The following is a 16242-nucleotide window of genomic DNA, read 5'->3' on the forward strand; positions in this document are numbered from 1 at the left end:
CAGGCATGCATCATATTTTCAATAAAAAATTTCAAAATCATATCGTATGTGTATTTGATTCTTTCTGCATTCTAGGATTTAGAACAATTTCTAAAGCATTTGAATAAACAAGGCATATCGTTCAATTCTTGGTTCGATTACCCTCTGGCTGAGGCGTCAGAAACAGTTGAACTTCGTACTGACAGGCGAGTGCCCTCTCTCAAGTTTTCCCGCATTTTTCAAAACGGAGGCGAATTTTCTAAAAACTTTTTCAAAAAGGTGAAATGCAAAAGTACAATTTTGCTTGACAACAATTACTTATAATTCTTATTCTGGTATTAAATTCAATCTCTTGTAAGTTTATCATGTTTCATCCATTGTTATGAATCTTATTTTTGTGGGTAAAATTATCAAACTTAATTGTAATGTTATCTTCTCTGCTTTTGATTGTGTTGTGTATGATCAATTGTCAGGGAATAAAATTGAGATTGACCATAGAAAATGAGATTTATACTACCTGGACTAAATTGATATGAGGAAGCAAAAAGAGGTTGGAACCAAATATGGAGCTTCGGTTTTAGATAAGTCTATTTTGTGGCACCACAAAGGGCATATTTTCAGCTCTAGGTTTAAAGTTTAGTGTCCTTAGAAAGTTTTGAAAAATCCAAGTTAGTTGTGTCAAATCATGTCTAAGATTGTGTGAGTTGTAGATTGATTAAGAGTCATGCTCTATCATTCAAGTCTAGTGATAGAGAATAAAAAAGTCCTTTTGATTTGGTACATTCAAATGTATGGGGTCTTCTTCTGTTGTGTCAAAAATGGGATCATCTTATTTTATAAATTTTATAGATGATTGTATAAGATTTATATGGATATATTTTATAAAAAATAGAAGTAACCTTTTTAAAATCTTAAACAATTTTTGTGCCATGGTTGAAAATTAATTTGCAGTTAAGATTAAAACTCTTCGAACGGACTCTGGTGGTGAATATATTAGCTATGTGTTTGAAAGGTTCCTGCAAGAGAAATGTGTGGTTTATAAAAAATCTTATCCCTATACTCTTGAGCAAAATTGTGTAGCTGAGAGGAAAAACAAACATATCTTAGAGACACCAAGAGCTCTTCTGTTTGGAGGAAAAATACCCAAAGTGTTCTAGGAAGATGCAATTCAACTGAGTATTTATCAGATAAATCGTATGCGTTTTAGAGTACTTAAAAACATGTCTCCCTTTCGAAAACTGCATGGAAAAACTTCAAACTATGATGTATTGAAGGTGTTTGGTTGTGCATGTTTTGTCTTGCTAGCTAACAGATACAAAGATAAGTTATCTCCTAAGGCTGTCAAATATTGCTTTCTTGCTTTCACTTATGGTAAAAAATGACACAAGTGCTATGATCATGTTGGAAGGAAAGTGTGGATATCTCGGCATATTGTTTTTCATGAGAGTGCTATATTTTAGTGACTATGAAGAAAAGATAAAAAATGAGACCGACTTGTCCTTTTTTGTTCTCTTTGAAGACAAGAAAGGTTGGAGAGAGATGATGGAGAGTCAAGGGGAACAAGTCCTGACTAGAGAAAATAGGTTTGGTCAAACCTACTCAAGGCGACATGAAGATTGAAATTCTATTTTTAGATCAAGTGGAAGAGCAAGGAAGTGAAGAGTTTAATATTTAAACAACAAAACTTAGAGTTGTCATCTTTTTTCTTTCGTGTCTTCTTAGGTACGTAAAAGTTTTAGAACTTTTGTGCTTTTATCTCATTTTGTATTCTATGAGTCTTTTGCTCATCATCATCATGCATTTTTAACCTTAATTCATTCATATGTTGAGCTTGAGTCCTATGTAGAGACAACAGAAAAGGAAGAGTGGCAAAGAGCTATGGTTGTTGAAATGATTGCACTTGAAAGAATGCAAGCATGAGAACAAGTAAAACCTCCTCCAAAGAAAAATATTACTGGTATCAAATGAGTATACAAGGTAAAGACAAAGGCAGATGGGTCGATGGAGAGATACAAAGCCAAGTTGGTAGAACGTTTTGGAATTGATTTTGCTGAAACTTTTGCTCATGTGGCTCATATGACCACAATTTAAGAAGAGCCAACTCTTCCCAAAGCTCGAACAATTCATTACAATATTCTCTAATATTCTTATTTTCTTAAGATATTCTGAATTTTGTCTTGCAAATTGCACACATGTACAATATCTTTAAGAGAATATATTCTTTTTAGATAATTGTATGCCTTATTTGCATGTTCAAATTTAGTAAGGCTAGAACACTTTTTTATATCAACAGTACTAATAAGTCAAGACATAATATTGGCAATTCTTCATTTCTTTGCGGCCATTGCCTTGGTTTTTCCAACCTCCATAAGAGTTATTTTCACTTTTTACTTTGGTAAGGATTAACTTGGGTTCTAAATTGGTCACATCACTAGTCCTCATAACCCTTTTCTCCGTATGAGTTGCTTCATGATTAAAACCCACTTTACATAGTTGAAATCATTGAGTTTTATGGTGACATTTTCATTGTCATCCATTTTTACAAGGGTTAAAATTGATAGAACGAGAACAAAATAATAGAGAAGAGAAAGAAAGATAAAAGGAGTAAGCAAGGTGAAGAACAAAGACACTCCAAATAAGCACCACCGATCTATCACAATCATGATCTCATAAACAATTGAATAAGAAGATAAGCAAGGTGAAGAACACAAGCACTTCACCACCAAGCACCACCGATCTATCACGTGAAACACAATCACAATCCCACAAGTACTTGAATAGGAGTTACAAATGAACTTCAATACCTTCAACCTTTGAGTGACACACTTTTCAATGCAAAAAAAAAATCAGCTTGATCACCGAGCTTTGACACCATATAAGAAAATGAGAGCCTCCAACAAAGTTCACCAAATCGCTAAAGTAGACACATAAAGAACCACAAAATGAGTTCACTTACAAAACCCACAAATGGACAAACAAAAAAAGCTCACAATCTTAAAAATTAATATATTATTGATAACAAACTCATGCAAGAATCATACATCAAGAGAGGGGTTTCACCCCCTCTATTTACACATTTGGGAGCTGCGTATAGCCGTTGGACCTCTCCCAATGATTCTATAAGACTAATCAACTAGTTTAACATGAACTGAAATGTTAAAAATAAACTAACCTAACCTCTCTCTCTTTGTATATATATATAACATGATGCTGTGTTATTTTTGTTCTTATTTACTTCTAATCCAAGCTAGATGTTTTTAATTAAAAGCGTGCTTTTAAGATGGAAAAGTTTTTCATGTGTTATCTGCATGTGCCTTCTTTTGTTTTTTTATATTAAAAGCCACACGTTTTTGTAGGTTATTGATGGTAAAATATTCAATTGTTTATTTTCTATTCTATTGCATAGTTTATTTGTTTTTCTTATCTTATGTTGCTAATGGTTGTGATACTTGTTCTTCAATGCTTGTAACAACCTTGCTCTTCCGTCTTCTCTGTTCCACTAGCAGATATACAAGATGGTGGATGGGAGAGCGCACTACTGCGGAGAGACAAACATGGGCATGGACCTACAGCCTAATGGTTTAACAACATCACCACCAACAAGAACAACAACACGCCGAAGAAGAAGAAGAAGCACGCGTTTTGCTGTGGTGGTCATCCTGTTGCTTCTATTGCTGGCTGTAACGGCTTTGTCGTGGCTTGTGTCATCGTTCTCCGCAGCTTCAGGTCATCGTGAGACTGCCTTTCAAAGAGTTGGCAGTCCAACCGAGACAATGTTTATCGAATCACAAGCAGTAGGTGATGAACACAATGATGTTGACCACCAACGGCAGCCACACGAACGACACATCCCTCCTCCTCCTCTTCCTCAGTTGCCTTTTCCTAACTCGACCTCGCAGACTAGATTTTCCTGCGGCAGGTGGAGCTCGTCGAACGCAGGCCCCTACTATGATTGGGATCTTTTCCAGGCAAGGTTCCGGGAGATGTTGAGGGATCTTAGGATCTTTGTGTACCCCGATGCTTTTGAGGACTCTGCCCCCTTTGCCAATATATTTCTTCCTCATTGGAAACCCTTGGGTCCCAAATTGGGAAACTATTTTAGTGAGCACATGTTCAAGATCAACCTTCTTCGCAGTTCCTTCCTCACGTCCAGGCCTGAGGATGCACATCTCTTCTTCTTGCCATTCTCCATCAACGCTATGAGAAACGATCCACGGCTACGCTCTGAGACCTCGATCGCAGGTTTTGTTGCTAATTACACGAACAGGATCGCCCAGGAATCGGGGTTCTGGAATGCGTCAGGGGGAGCAGACCATTTCTACGTCTGCTGTCACTCCGTCGGTCGCTTTGCTGCCTCCAAGCACGCCCAGCTGCACAACAATGCCATACAGGTGGCTTGCTCTTCCAGTTACTTCCAGAGGTTGTACGTGTCCCATAAGGATGTGGGGCTGCCGCAAGTTTGGCCTCGTCTGCCGGAGCAACGACTGAACCCGCCCCATGCCAGGTACTATTATATATTATATGCCTTCCAAGAGGCCTTTTGCTTTTTATTTCCATCCATCCATAAGAACATTGGGGTCTTCAAGAGATTTAACCAAACTACGGCTACTCCTACTATTCCATCCAGGATAGTATCTTCTATTTGCTATACTCCTAGGCTAGGGATAACGATTTCCCTTCTTTATTCCTCCGTGTTTCTGCGATTTCACTGTTTTTTCCCATCTTTCCCTATTATCTATCGCAAGAACTATTCAGTAAAAGGGTCGGTGCTACGAGTTTAACCGGAAAAAAAAAAGAAAAAAGAAAAAAAAAGGATAAGAAGATATAGATACGAGCAGAAACTTGAGCCGAGAGCCTGATACTACAAGGATCATCTTATTATTGCTGAGTGTCTCTCCCGAAGAAAGATTATATACTTATTTTAATGATTTAAAGCAGTAATTGACCATGTTTTATGGCAAATATTCCTAATGAAGCCCTGCACGACATTTAAGTTTTGTTCACCTGTGATGTTTATACTTTATATTGTAAAAGAAACTCTGTGGATGGACATCCCGTTGGGCTGGCCCAAACCCCGCGAGGCCTTGTAGGACTTGGACTGATAGAGCCTGGCTGCTTAAGCTGCTGTGCCAAGTTTAGTCGTGGGTCTTTATGCTGTTCGAACGTAGGCCAGGCCCATTTCCCACTCGATGACCAGCTAAGCCGTGGGGTTTGCTAGGCCAGGCGTGAACCTGACCTAGTAAGGGTACAGAAGGCAACCAACCCTTTGTTCCTTTACCAGATGTTCGTTTTCTTTCAACTGAGAAGTGGGTCACTGGCCCGTCAAGTAGGCCATGCCCGAACCGAAACTCGGAGGTTGTCAAACCAGTTTGCTGCCCACTTATCAACTGCCAATGATAAGAATCAAGAAGCTGTCCAAATAGTCATATCAGCCATTGCTTAGTGCAAAATTATTCTCGTACCCTGATTATGGAGAGCCCTTACAAAAGGGTAACAAGAAGTCACCTGAAATAAGTATGGAAGGGGAGCAACCATGTATAGAGAGTGTTGAATGAGGCAGCATACAACAAAATGTAGTTGATCAACTCTTACATGAATTTCACAGGTACAAAAAAGGTGCAGTGTACAGTAGAAGATCTAAAGATGCAGGAACAAGATCGGCAACCCAAGAGATTCCACGTGTAGGAGAAAACATTATTGAGCCAAGAAGATCAGGAAGAATCTGACACCCAATAGAGAGATGGGTAAGTTATGATCGCTTCTCTATAGACCATCAATTGTTCTTAACTACGATAACTAAGCATGATGAGCCTAGATTGTAAAATCAAGCTACCAAAAATCGGAGATGGGTGAAAGCTATGAACGAAAAAATGAAGGCCGTTCATGAGTGTCAAACATGGGAAGTTGTACCCAGGCCTAATGAGAAAAATGTAGTTGGTTCAAAATTGGTCTATAAGATAAAGTATAAACCCGATGGCTCAATAGAGAGGTACAAAGCTATACTTGTGGCAAAAGGCTTCACCTAGGAGTATGATTTGGATTATGATGAGACGTTTAACCTTGTTGTCAAAATGTTTACCATAAGATTGATTTTATCCCTTATCGTTGACTATAGTTGGTCTTTAAATCAATTGGATGTGAAAAATGTGTTTCTATATGGTAGCCTAAAAGAAGAAGTTTATATGAAACAACCTACAGGGTACCATATTGCAGGCCCGATGACTTATGTTTGCAGACTGAAGAAGGCAATATATGGTTTGAAGCAAGCTTTGAGGTCTTGGTTCAAGAGTTTTTTTTTTAGAAATCCAGAATCATGGCTTTCATCGATTTCTTCTTGATCACTCTTTTCATCTACAAGAAGAAAATAAAGATGATATTATTGCTTATTTATATTGATGATATCATTATGATAGGGAATTCAAAAGAGCATATTAAAGAGATCAAGATTGTCCTAGCCATGAAGCTTCAAATGAAGGATCTTATGAAGTTGAAATATTTCTTGGGGGTGAAAGTAGATCGGTTTCAAAATGGTGACCTTGCTATGACACAACACAAATATACTATGAATATGCTTGCTAAAACTAGTATGAAAGATTGTAAACCTGTCTCCATACCAAGCTGCACATAAGTAATCGGAAACAACGGGTTGTTGCTAGATCAAGTACTGAAGCAGAATATCTTTAGTAGGACCAAGCATATTGAGATTGACCAACACTTCATCGGACAAAAAATTGAAGATGGAGAATTGAAAGCAAAGTTTGTGAAAACGGATAATCAAATAGCTGATTTGTTCACAAAAAGCCTTACAACACAGATTTTGGTATCTCAAGAACAAGTTGTCCATGGTAAAGACCATATACAACTTGAGGGAGGCTATTGGGATGTAATCTGGATCGAATCTAGATCCATATCCAACACATTCAACTTGGGGCGTTATGTTTATTCACATGTGCCTTTAGTATTATTTATGTTTCCTTTATTACCCCTATTTGCTGTGTATTACCTTTTGTATTAATGGAGTAATGTTATAACATTACAAAAAGGAAAGTTCATATATAATAGAAAGTAGACCCTCACGTTCCCATATTGGGAAAACATGATTTTAGAATTCTATCCAGCCCTATTCTCCTCTTCCTCTTCTCTACAGAATCTCTGAAACTACAAAAAGATACCAAAATCTTTCAAAAGGCTCTCACAAAGGTCACTAAGGGCTCACACATATAGGCCACTAAGGGCACCAAAGAGAGCACTTACAACACTTGAAAACAATATTTTATTAATGATCACAATACACAAAACATGCATGAAATACAATAGGGGGAGATCCCCTTTATATATAAAAGAAGGGCAACTACTAGCCGTTAGACTAGTCTCAATAACTAGTCAAAGATGGTCAAACAAGCACAAGAGCACAAATAAGAAAAAAAAACAAAAAATACATTTTACAACAATATATATATATATACATAATACACCAATAATGTGTGTGTATATATATATATATAATGGAAACCTACAAAATGGGCACAGTGCTAAATGAAACATGATAGTGGGTTTTAGGTGTTTTTTTTCGAAATTCCAACCCCATAGAAGTGTTCAGCTGTAAAGAACCAAAAAAGTCTTCTATCATAAACTAAAGTCCACCAAGAAACAAAGTGGATAAGCACAAAAATTGGTCACTATGGACACACTCACAAATCCCTCAAAGGGAATACACAAAGAAGGGTCACAAACATAAAAAATATTAATTTATTAATAACCCAAAAATGCTAGAAGTAGAGAGAGAGAGAGAGAGCAAAAAGAGTAGTTGGCCATTGGACTAGCTCCAACGGCTAGTCAACCTTGTGTTGACTAGTCAAATGACAAAAATAAAATAAAATAAAAAGGAAAAAAAGAAAAATATTTACAATAAATATGTACATATATAATATATATGTATACACATACGCATATACATATACAAACACGTATACATACATAAGTATGTATACATATATAATATATTGTATGTATAGACATTATATTTATATACAATTTTAACACTCTCCTTCAAACTTATTGTAAAATAACTGAAAGTTTGCTAAGAAGTGAAATCTAGGAGCAGTGAGGGGCTTGGTGAAGAAATCTGCCAATTGATACTCTGATGTGACATATGGCAGATCAATAACGCCTTGAAGATATTTCTCTTGTACGTAATAGCAATCTATCTCGATGTGCTTGGTCCTTTCATGAAATGTGTGATTACAAGCAATGTAGATATCACTTTTATTGTCATAATACATCTTTAAAGATCCTTGAATTTGGATTCCTCATATCAGCCAACAATCTTCTCAGCCATACCACCTCCATTATAGTAGTGACCATGACCCAATATTTAGCTCTTGTCTAAGAAATAATAACATTTTGTTGCTTTTTGCACCGCCATGAGATTAGAGATTCACCTAAGAAAACACAAAAACCCATTTTTGAGTGCCTATTGTTGGGATCACCTCCACAATCTGTATCAATATATGCAAGTCTAATGCAGATGAAGAAGACATAAACAAGCTTCTATAAATAGAGTTTTTAAGATATCTAATGAGATTCAAAACAACCCCCATGTGAACAGATATGAGAGCTTACTGAAACTGACTAGCTGAGTGTACAACGTGTGCTATATCAGGTCTAGTAATTGACAAATAAAAAAAGGCTCCAATAAGCTACCGATAAGGTGTTAGATCATCAAGAGGCTCCCCATCATCAATTTTCATTTTGAGATTTGTCATTTTTGGAGTATCAACTCTCTTCTCATCAGTGGTACCAGACCTGAGAATAATATCAGAAGTAAACTTAGATCGAGATAATAGATACCCTCTAGGAAAATAAGCAACCTCTATACCTAGAAAATGTCTTAAAAAACCCAAATCGGTCATTTCAAAATTAGTTTTAAGAATTTTTTAATATTTTGAACTTCTTGTTTGTCGCCTTCAGTTATGATCATATCATAAACATAGAGGAGCAAAATGACACTACCTGTATCAGAATCCTTAACAAACAAAGCAATGCCAGTCAAACAAGATCTAAAACCAATATCGAGCATAACTTTGCTAAATCTATCATACCAAGCTTTGAGAGCTTTTTTTAAACCATATAATGTCTGTAAGCGAAGAGTCTTTCCTTGAGGAATGCTCATACTTGGGGTACCTTCATGTACACTTATTCCATAAGATTTCCATTGAGGAAAGCATTTTTAATGTCGATTTGTTATATGAACTTGTTTTTAAGTGAAGCAATTACAATGAGGGTTCTAACTGTGGTCATATGGGCAACAAAAGCAAAAGTTTCTTCATAATCTATGCCATACTCTTGCGAATATCTTTTGGCAACTAGTCTAGCTTTGTATCTCTCAAGAGTTCCATTACTCTTGGTTTTTATCTTATATATGCACCTACAACCTAGGGGTTTCTTTCCTTGTGGAACGTTTTGAATAGTCCAAGTTTAAGTTGTTTCCAATGCTTCTAATTCTACTCTCATGGCTTTAACCCATTCAGAATTTTCTTTGGCCTTAGCATAAGATAAAGGTTCTACATAAGAATGAATCAAAGCTATGCTTGCTTGGTATTTTGAAGAATCATAGGATACACATTTTTTCAAGTGCACATTTAGGGTTTTGGTTCCCCCGTCTAGAATATTGTATACAAGTTTGATCATCATAGTTCTTTAAGAGGTTCAATATCTCTTGATTCATTAACGTTCTCACGATCATACTCACAATCACAATCATCATTTTGTTTTGAAACAAGATCAAGCAAAAAATAATACTCAGTTACTTCCTTAGATTGATCCTTATCAAAGAGATTTTCCTTCTCCAAAAAAGTCACATTTCTTAAAATATATAAATTTTTAGTCTTAGAATCATAGCACCTATATCCCTTTTGGTTGTCAACGTAACAAAAAAATGCACAAGAAATAGCTCTAAGAGAAAATTTGTCATTCTTATTGGTTAAAACAAAACATTTACAACCAAGTACTCTTAATTTGAAATAATCAGGAGTGAGTTTAAAAAAAAAATCAACTGATGAAATATTTTGTAAAGATGAGGATAACATTCTGTTTATAAGATAAACAACGGTCAAAATTGTAAAAGTATCTCCAACAAGATACTAAGATCAAGACCTTAATATTCTTAATAATAAACTCGACACACATGCACAATAAGAACACTTGTGCACAAAAGCACAACTCATAAAATCTCACAAATGCACAACGACATAAAAAATATTGGAATCACTTTATTGAGCACTTGGGCTTTGACTCAAAGCCATGGAGAAACACAAGGGGGAATACCCCTATTTATACACAAAGGGAAGCCATGGAGGGGCTCCCAATATGATCGTTGGGACCCCTCCAACGGTTATAATTATAACCGTTGGAGGGGTCCCAACGATCATGTTGGGTGGGCCCCTCCATGTGCCAAAAGGAAAAAAGAAGGAATAAAAAAAGAGAAAGAAAGAAAAAGAAAAGAAGAAAAAAAAAGTGGAAAAAATACATACATATTCCAAAAAGAATATGTGTAAAATGATGAGTATACCCCTACGGCTAAGGTGAAATAAATATATATATTTTATATATATAATAGGTAGATACATATACATATATTATATATATGTATATGTATTACCTTATATATATAAAATATATATTAGATAACATGATTTGATTACATAATTTAACACTCCCCCTCAAACTTAGGGCAAGATGACCGAAAGTTTGTCAAGGAGAAAGTTGAATCGTGGAGCACACAATGCTTTGGTGAAGAAATCTGCCAACTGATATTCTGAAGTGACATATGGAAGATCAATGACTCCTTTCAGGTAGGCTTCACGAACATAGTGACAGTCCATTTCAATGTGCTTAGTCCGCTCGTGGAAGGTATGATTTTTGGCAATATAATTGCACTCTTGTTGTCACAACATAGCTTAGTGGGTCCTTCTAATGTGATTCCCATGTCTTCTAGTAGCTGATGAATCCATACAATTTCTATAGTAGTAGTTGTCATGGCACGATATTCAACTTCAGTTGAAGATAGAGAAATTTTTTTTGTTTCTTACATCTCCACGAGATCAGTGAATCACCTAAGAATACACAAAAACCAGTGGTGGAGTGATGGTTATTTGGGTCACCTCCCCAATCAGAGTCAGTATAAGCAATTAATTTTAAATCAGAAGAAGATGACAGAAAAACTCTCTTATTTAGAGTACACTTTAGGTATCTTACGACTCGTAAGACTACACTCATGTGAACAGAAGTTGGTGCATGCTGAAACTGACTTGCCGTATGAACTGCATGTGAGATATCTAGTCTGATAATACTCAGGTACATCAACGATCTTACAAGTTGTCTATAGGGAGTAGGATCGGAGAGAAGAACACTATCATTAATCTTCATTTTAGCTTCTACTATAGCAGGAGTTTCACAAACCTTATCATCTGTAATACCTGACCTATCAATAATCTCAGATGCAAGCTTAGTTTGACACAAAAAATACCCTCTATGAGAGTATGCTACTTCAATACCCAAAAAATAAGTTAGAAATCCAAAGTCAGACATTTCAAACCTATCCTTTAAAATTGTTTTTATGCTTTTAATCTCTTTAGAATCGCTTTCGGTCATAAGCATGTCATCCATATAAAGAAGTAAAATAACAATCCCTGCATTGGATTTTCTAACAAACAAAGCAGTATCAGTAAAACAGGATGAAAAACCATTTTCTAACATCACGGAGTTAAACCTATCATACCAAGCCTTGGGGGCTTGTTTCAAACCATAAAGTGTTTTTCAAAGGCGAAACATTTTTCCTTTAGGAGACTCCATTCCAGGAGGAGCATCCATATACACTTCATTTAGATCTTCGTTTAGAAATGCATTTTTAACATCCATTTGATAGATGTTCCACTTGTTGATCGAGACAACGGTTATAAGACATCTGACGGTGACCATTCGAGCTATCGGGGCAAAGGTTTCTTCATAATCAATTCCATATTCTTGACTATATTCTTTTGCAACTAAGCGGGCCTTGTATCTTTCGAGGGACCCATCACTCTTAGTCTTAACCTTAAACACCCATCTACACCCTATTTCTTTCTTACCTTTAGGAAGGTCTTGAAATTCCCATGTCTTGGCTCTTCTTAGAGCTTCGAGTTCATTATCCATTGCGACTATCCATTTATGACATTTTCGTGCTTCCTCGAAGTTTCTAGGTTTTATGTAAGAATGAATGGCGCTTAGACAAACTCTATGTTTAGGTGAAAAAGACTCATATGAGATGAACCTAGAAGGGATTTTTCTATGTCTTTCGGTCCTACGAAGGTTTTCCTCACTTTGTGGAGTAGTCCCACTAGCATCATCATATCTTTCGAGGGCACTTCTGAAAGTATTTCTATCTCTATGAGTGTAGGTTATGGGATCTCTATGTGGTTCCTCATTGATATGCTTATGGAATGAAGAGGACACAGGACTGGTTTCATTATCGCTTGAGTCATTCTAATTTGACTCACTTAAGTCATTCTGATTCGACTCATCATCACTAGTTTCATCACCTTCAGTTAACAGATCAAACGGAAAAGAATAGTCTACATTCTCGTCATTAGATTCAAATTTTTCGAAACCACTGAGACTTTCCAAAAAGCTTATATTTCTGGAAACATATAGTTTATCATTTTTAATATCATAACATCAAAAACCCTTTTGAGTTTCAGAATAACTAAGAAAGGCACAAGGAATGGCCTTGTGAGAGAGTGTCATTTTTATCAGTAAGGACAAAACATTTACATCTGAAAACCCTTAACCTGCTATAATCAGGTTCTTTTTCGCACAATCTTTCAAATGGGGAAACCTTGTTCAAAATTTTTGATGGGAGTCTATTTATGAGATAGACCGATGTAAGGGCTGCCTCAACCCAAAGTCTTTTCAGAATATTCTGTGAAATGAGCAAGGTTCTAGTTGTTTCAATGATATGCCTATGTTTTCGTTCAGCCAACCCATTTTGTTGTGGGGTTTTGGGACAAGATTTTTGATGGAGAATACCATGACTTTCAAGATAACTTTTGAATTCATTGGAAAGATATTCGCCACCTGAGTCGGTTCTAAGAATTTTTAAACTTCCATTGAATTGATTTAAAATCATCATATGAAATGTTTTAAAAATTGAAAAAACTTCATATTTATGTTTAAGAAAATATATCAAACTAAATCTAGTGTAATCGTCCACAAAGATAACATAGTATGAGAAACCTCCTTTAAATATCACCGGAGCCGGACCCCATACATCAGAGTGAACAATTTCAAAAGATTTTGTTGTAAACATGGATCTTTAAGTAAAAGGTAAGCTTTATACAAAATTTTTATTACAAAGATGCTTAATAAAAGGCAAATAAGAGATTTTAACAATGTTGGGATGCCCCAATCTCTTATGCCATACATGAATATATTTGTTTTGAGCAACGTTACAAAATTGGTTCTTGGAAATTTGGAGAAAATCAACATAGTAGAGGTCTCCTCTCCTAGAGCCTTCCCCAATCAACTTCCCGGACTGGCGATCCTGTATCTAACATTTATTAGAAGAGAATTTTATATCACAACCATATTCCGAGAGTTGAGAAACCGAAAGTAAATTTAAGTTTAGTTTTGGTATAAGACGAATTTTTGGAATAAAGAAGTATTGTTTTTTAAAATTACCCATTCCTTTAATTTCAAGAGGTGTTCCATCCGCCGTTAAGACAAAAGATGGAAGAGAATTTTTAGAAAAATTGGAAAGAGAACAAGCACTTGGAGTCATGTGAAATGATGCATCGAAATCTAGGAGCCACGATGTCTTACCGAGAGATGAGGAGGATGACATAGCGGCTCCGGAAATGCCTCCTTTGAGAAGAGGTTATAGAGCATCCACAATTTGTTGAAGGGAAAGAGGCTCATTTGATGAAGAAGGTCATTCCTCTGGTTGGGATGCCATAGCTGCGGCAAATATTTTCTTTCATTTGGGGCAAATGGGTTTGATATGCCCGGGTTCTTTACAAAAGTGGCAAGTTAATTTGCTATAGTCTCTTTTGCCATATCGATCATTTTCTCCTTGACCTCCTTGACTTTGATTTTTGAAATGAGGAGGTTTATAGGCCTTCATATTATTCCCGGGTCTTGACACAACATTAACCCCTTCATAATCATTTTGAGAAGAAGGTGTAGCAAGGATGCTATGATTATTCTTACTAATCCTGTAATAACTACGAAAAATAGGGAGATTTGGGTCTTGGATCCCTTCATTGGATCCAAATGCAGTAGGCAATAAGGTACGAACTATATGGGTCGGGTCGAATTCACCATGGACCCAAATAGATCCACTTAAGGATTTGCCCAAGTGGTGTCATTTCGAACCCACGTCAGGGAGGGTCTGTCGGTTCGAATGGGTTCATAACCTATTATAGTCCCGGATCCACTTTTAGAGTAGATCCGGTACTGTGGGTTATCGGGTTCGGACCCGGACCCGTTTTGAGCTTTATTAAAACTTGAGTTTCAGAATCGTGCTTAGGGCACGATTCTTACTCAAGAGGCGGAAATGACAAATCGGGGGAGGGGAGGGGTTACAGGAGGTAACCGACTCTCCCGGTCCATCGGAGATGGGGAATCGCCACGATAAAAGGGGGGGGGGGGACGTAGAGGAGGTTGTGCCCTCGTGTTTCTCGCCTCTCAAATTCCTTCTCTCGTCTCTATCCTCTCATCCCTCTTCTCTTGACGATTTCAAGGTCGGCAGCAAGAAGCACAGTGTTGGGGGGGAGGTACCTGAGCTTGGTCGTCAGCCTCGTCTTTCTTCGTTCGTCGCCGGAAAAGAAAAGGTAGGTTTTCTGTCACTGATTTTGTTGGGTGTGGACTGAATCGAGTTGGGGTTGGGTCGGTCCAGGGAAACCCCGATTATTATCGCATGTACGAGATTGTCAATCTGTTCTTGGTTGTCGAAAAATCCAACGCTGTGTCTTGGGGTTACCGGTAAGGGTAATGATAGCCTTGGGAAGGGAAGATGCTTTCGTGCCTAACCCTAAACTATAAATCCCCAAATCAAATCGATTTGGGGGTTTTCTTGCTAAACCATAAATCCCCAAATCAAATCGATTTGGGGGTTTTCTTGATAAGCCCTAAATCTGGAAATCAGAACGGGGTGGGGGTCATTTCTTTCCTGATTTGATTCATTCTCTGGAAAACATTGATTTTCTTGATCGTATATGTTTTTAATCCGATGGGTTTCAGAATTGTTTTGTTTTTCTCTTAAGCGTAATGGTTCTTGATCATATATGATGTTGGTTAGATTGATTTCTTTTAACCTATTGCGTTGGATTCTAAATAATATGTGAAGCAGGGTGTCTTGAATCTATCGGCTGATGATTTCCATTCAATATGGACCACCTAACATAGATTCCTTTAATTTCTTTAACTTCTTGAATAAACCTGGGTTCTTGTTGCCTGCGTCGGATTTCAGATTAACTAAAATCTGTATATGCTGTATCAGATTTCATTTTGTTTTATAAGCCAAAATTTCGTAGGTTGCTCTAGATTTTAGATTTTTCTTTTGAAAAAAAAAATGTATTATGAAAGGGAAACAGTAGTAAACCTACTTTCATTGATGGACTATATCTTGCTTGAACAGTCCTACGTATCCCATACTGAGTGATCCATACAATATATCTCACATTATAAAGAATACGTTAAAACTGTATATTATTTCACACTGCATGCAATGTTATATTTAAGACTAGTGGTTTCTGATCATGCTTGACTTCCACTCGCGTTGTCAATGGTATATTGTCTCTCTGTGCATGAATTGTCTTGTTTCTTTTACACCATATCGATGCATTTTTTCAGCCTAACTGCAATCTATATTGGACGATTGTCTGCTAAAAATGGTTTAACACAAATTTCAGGATAGCTGATTTGTTATGTTTTTGTGAAAAGACATCTAGTTGGGACAATTTAGTTAGAACAAGTGGGAGTATGTGATACTTTTATTAACAGAGCAGCTGAGTTATATTTAACAGATAGATACCTATGATGGATATTCATGTTTAGTATATGGTGATCAAGGAACATAACTTGTGACAAAGGAAAGTTAGGACTCAATGTTTGAGGGTGTGTGTATTACTAAGAATGGGGTTTAATGCTATGACAGTGATTAGAAGTTGTGAAAAGGTTCTAAACTTCGGGAAAATAACTAAATTAATGAAACCCAATTACTCAGTT

The 16242-nt window shown here is 36.6% G+C and overlaps 1 protein-coding gene across 1 annotated transcript in view; it reads left to right on the forward strand.

The window, feature by feature from the left end:
- The first annotated feature begins 3490 nt into the window (after nucleotides 1–3490).
- Nucleotides 3491–16242, forward strand: part of LOC149833571 (putative glycosyltransferase At3g07620) — a 28677-nt gene continuing 15925 nt past the window's right edge. Inside the window, exon 1 of the mRNA XM_090012905.1 lies at nucleotides 3491–4483. Coding sequence (XP_089869031.1) covers nucleotides 3495–4483 — 989 coding nt within the window. The 5' untranslated portion in view covers nucleotides 3491–3494. The remainder of the gene's footprint in view (nucleotides 4484–16242) is intronic.

The sequence above is a fragment of the Nuphar pumila genome, chromosome 7 (assembly GCF_984573655.1).
Source record: "Nuphar pumila chromosome 7, dmNupPumi1.hap1.1, whole genome shotgun sequence".
Taxonomy (NCBI): domain Eukaryota; kingdom Viridiplantae; phylum Streptophyta; class Magnoliopsida; order Nymphaeales; family Nymphaeaceae; genus Nuphar; species Nuphar pumila.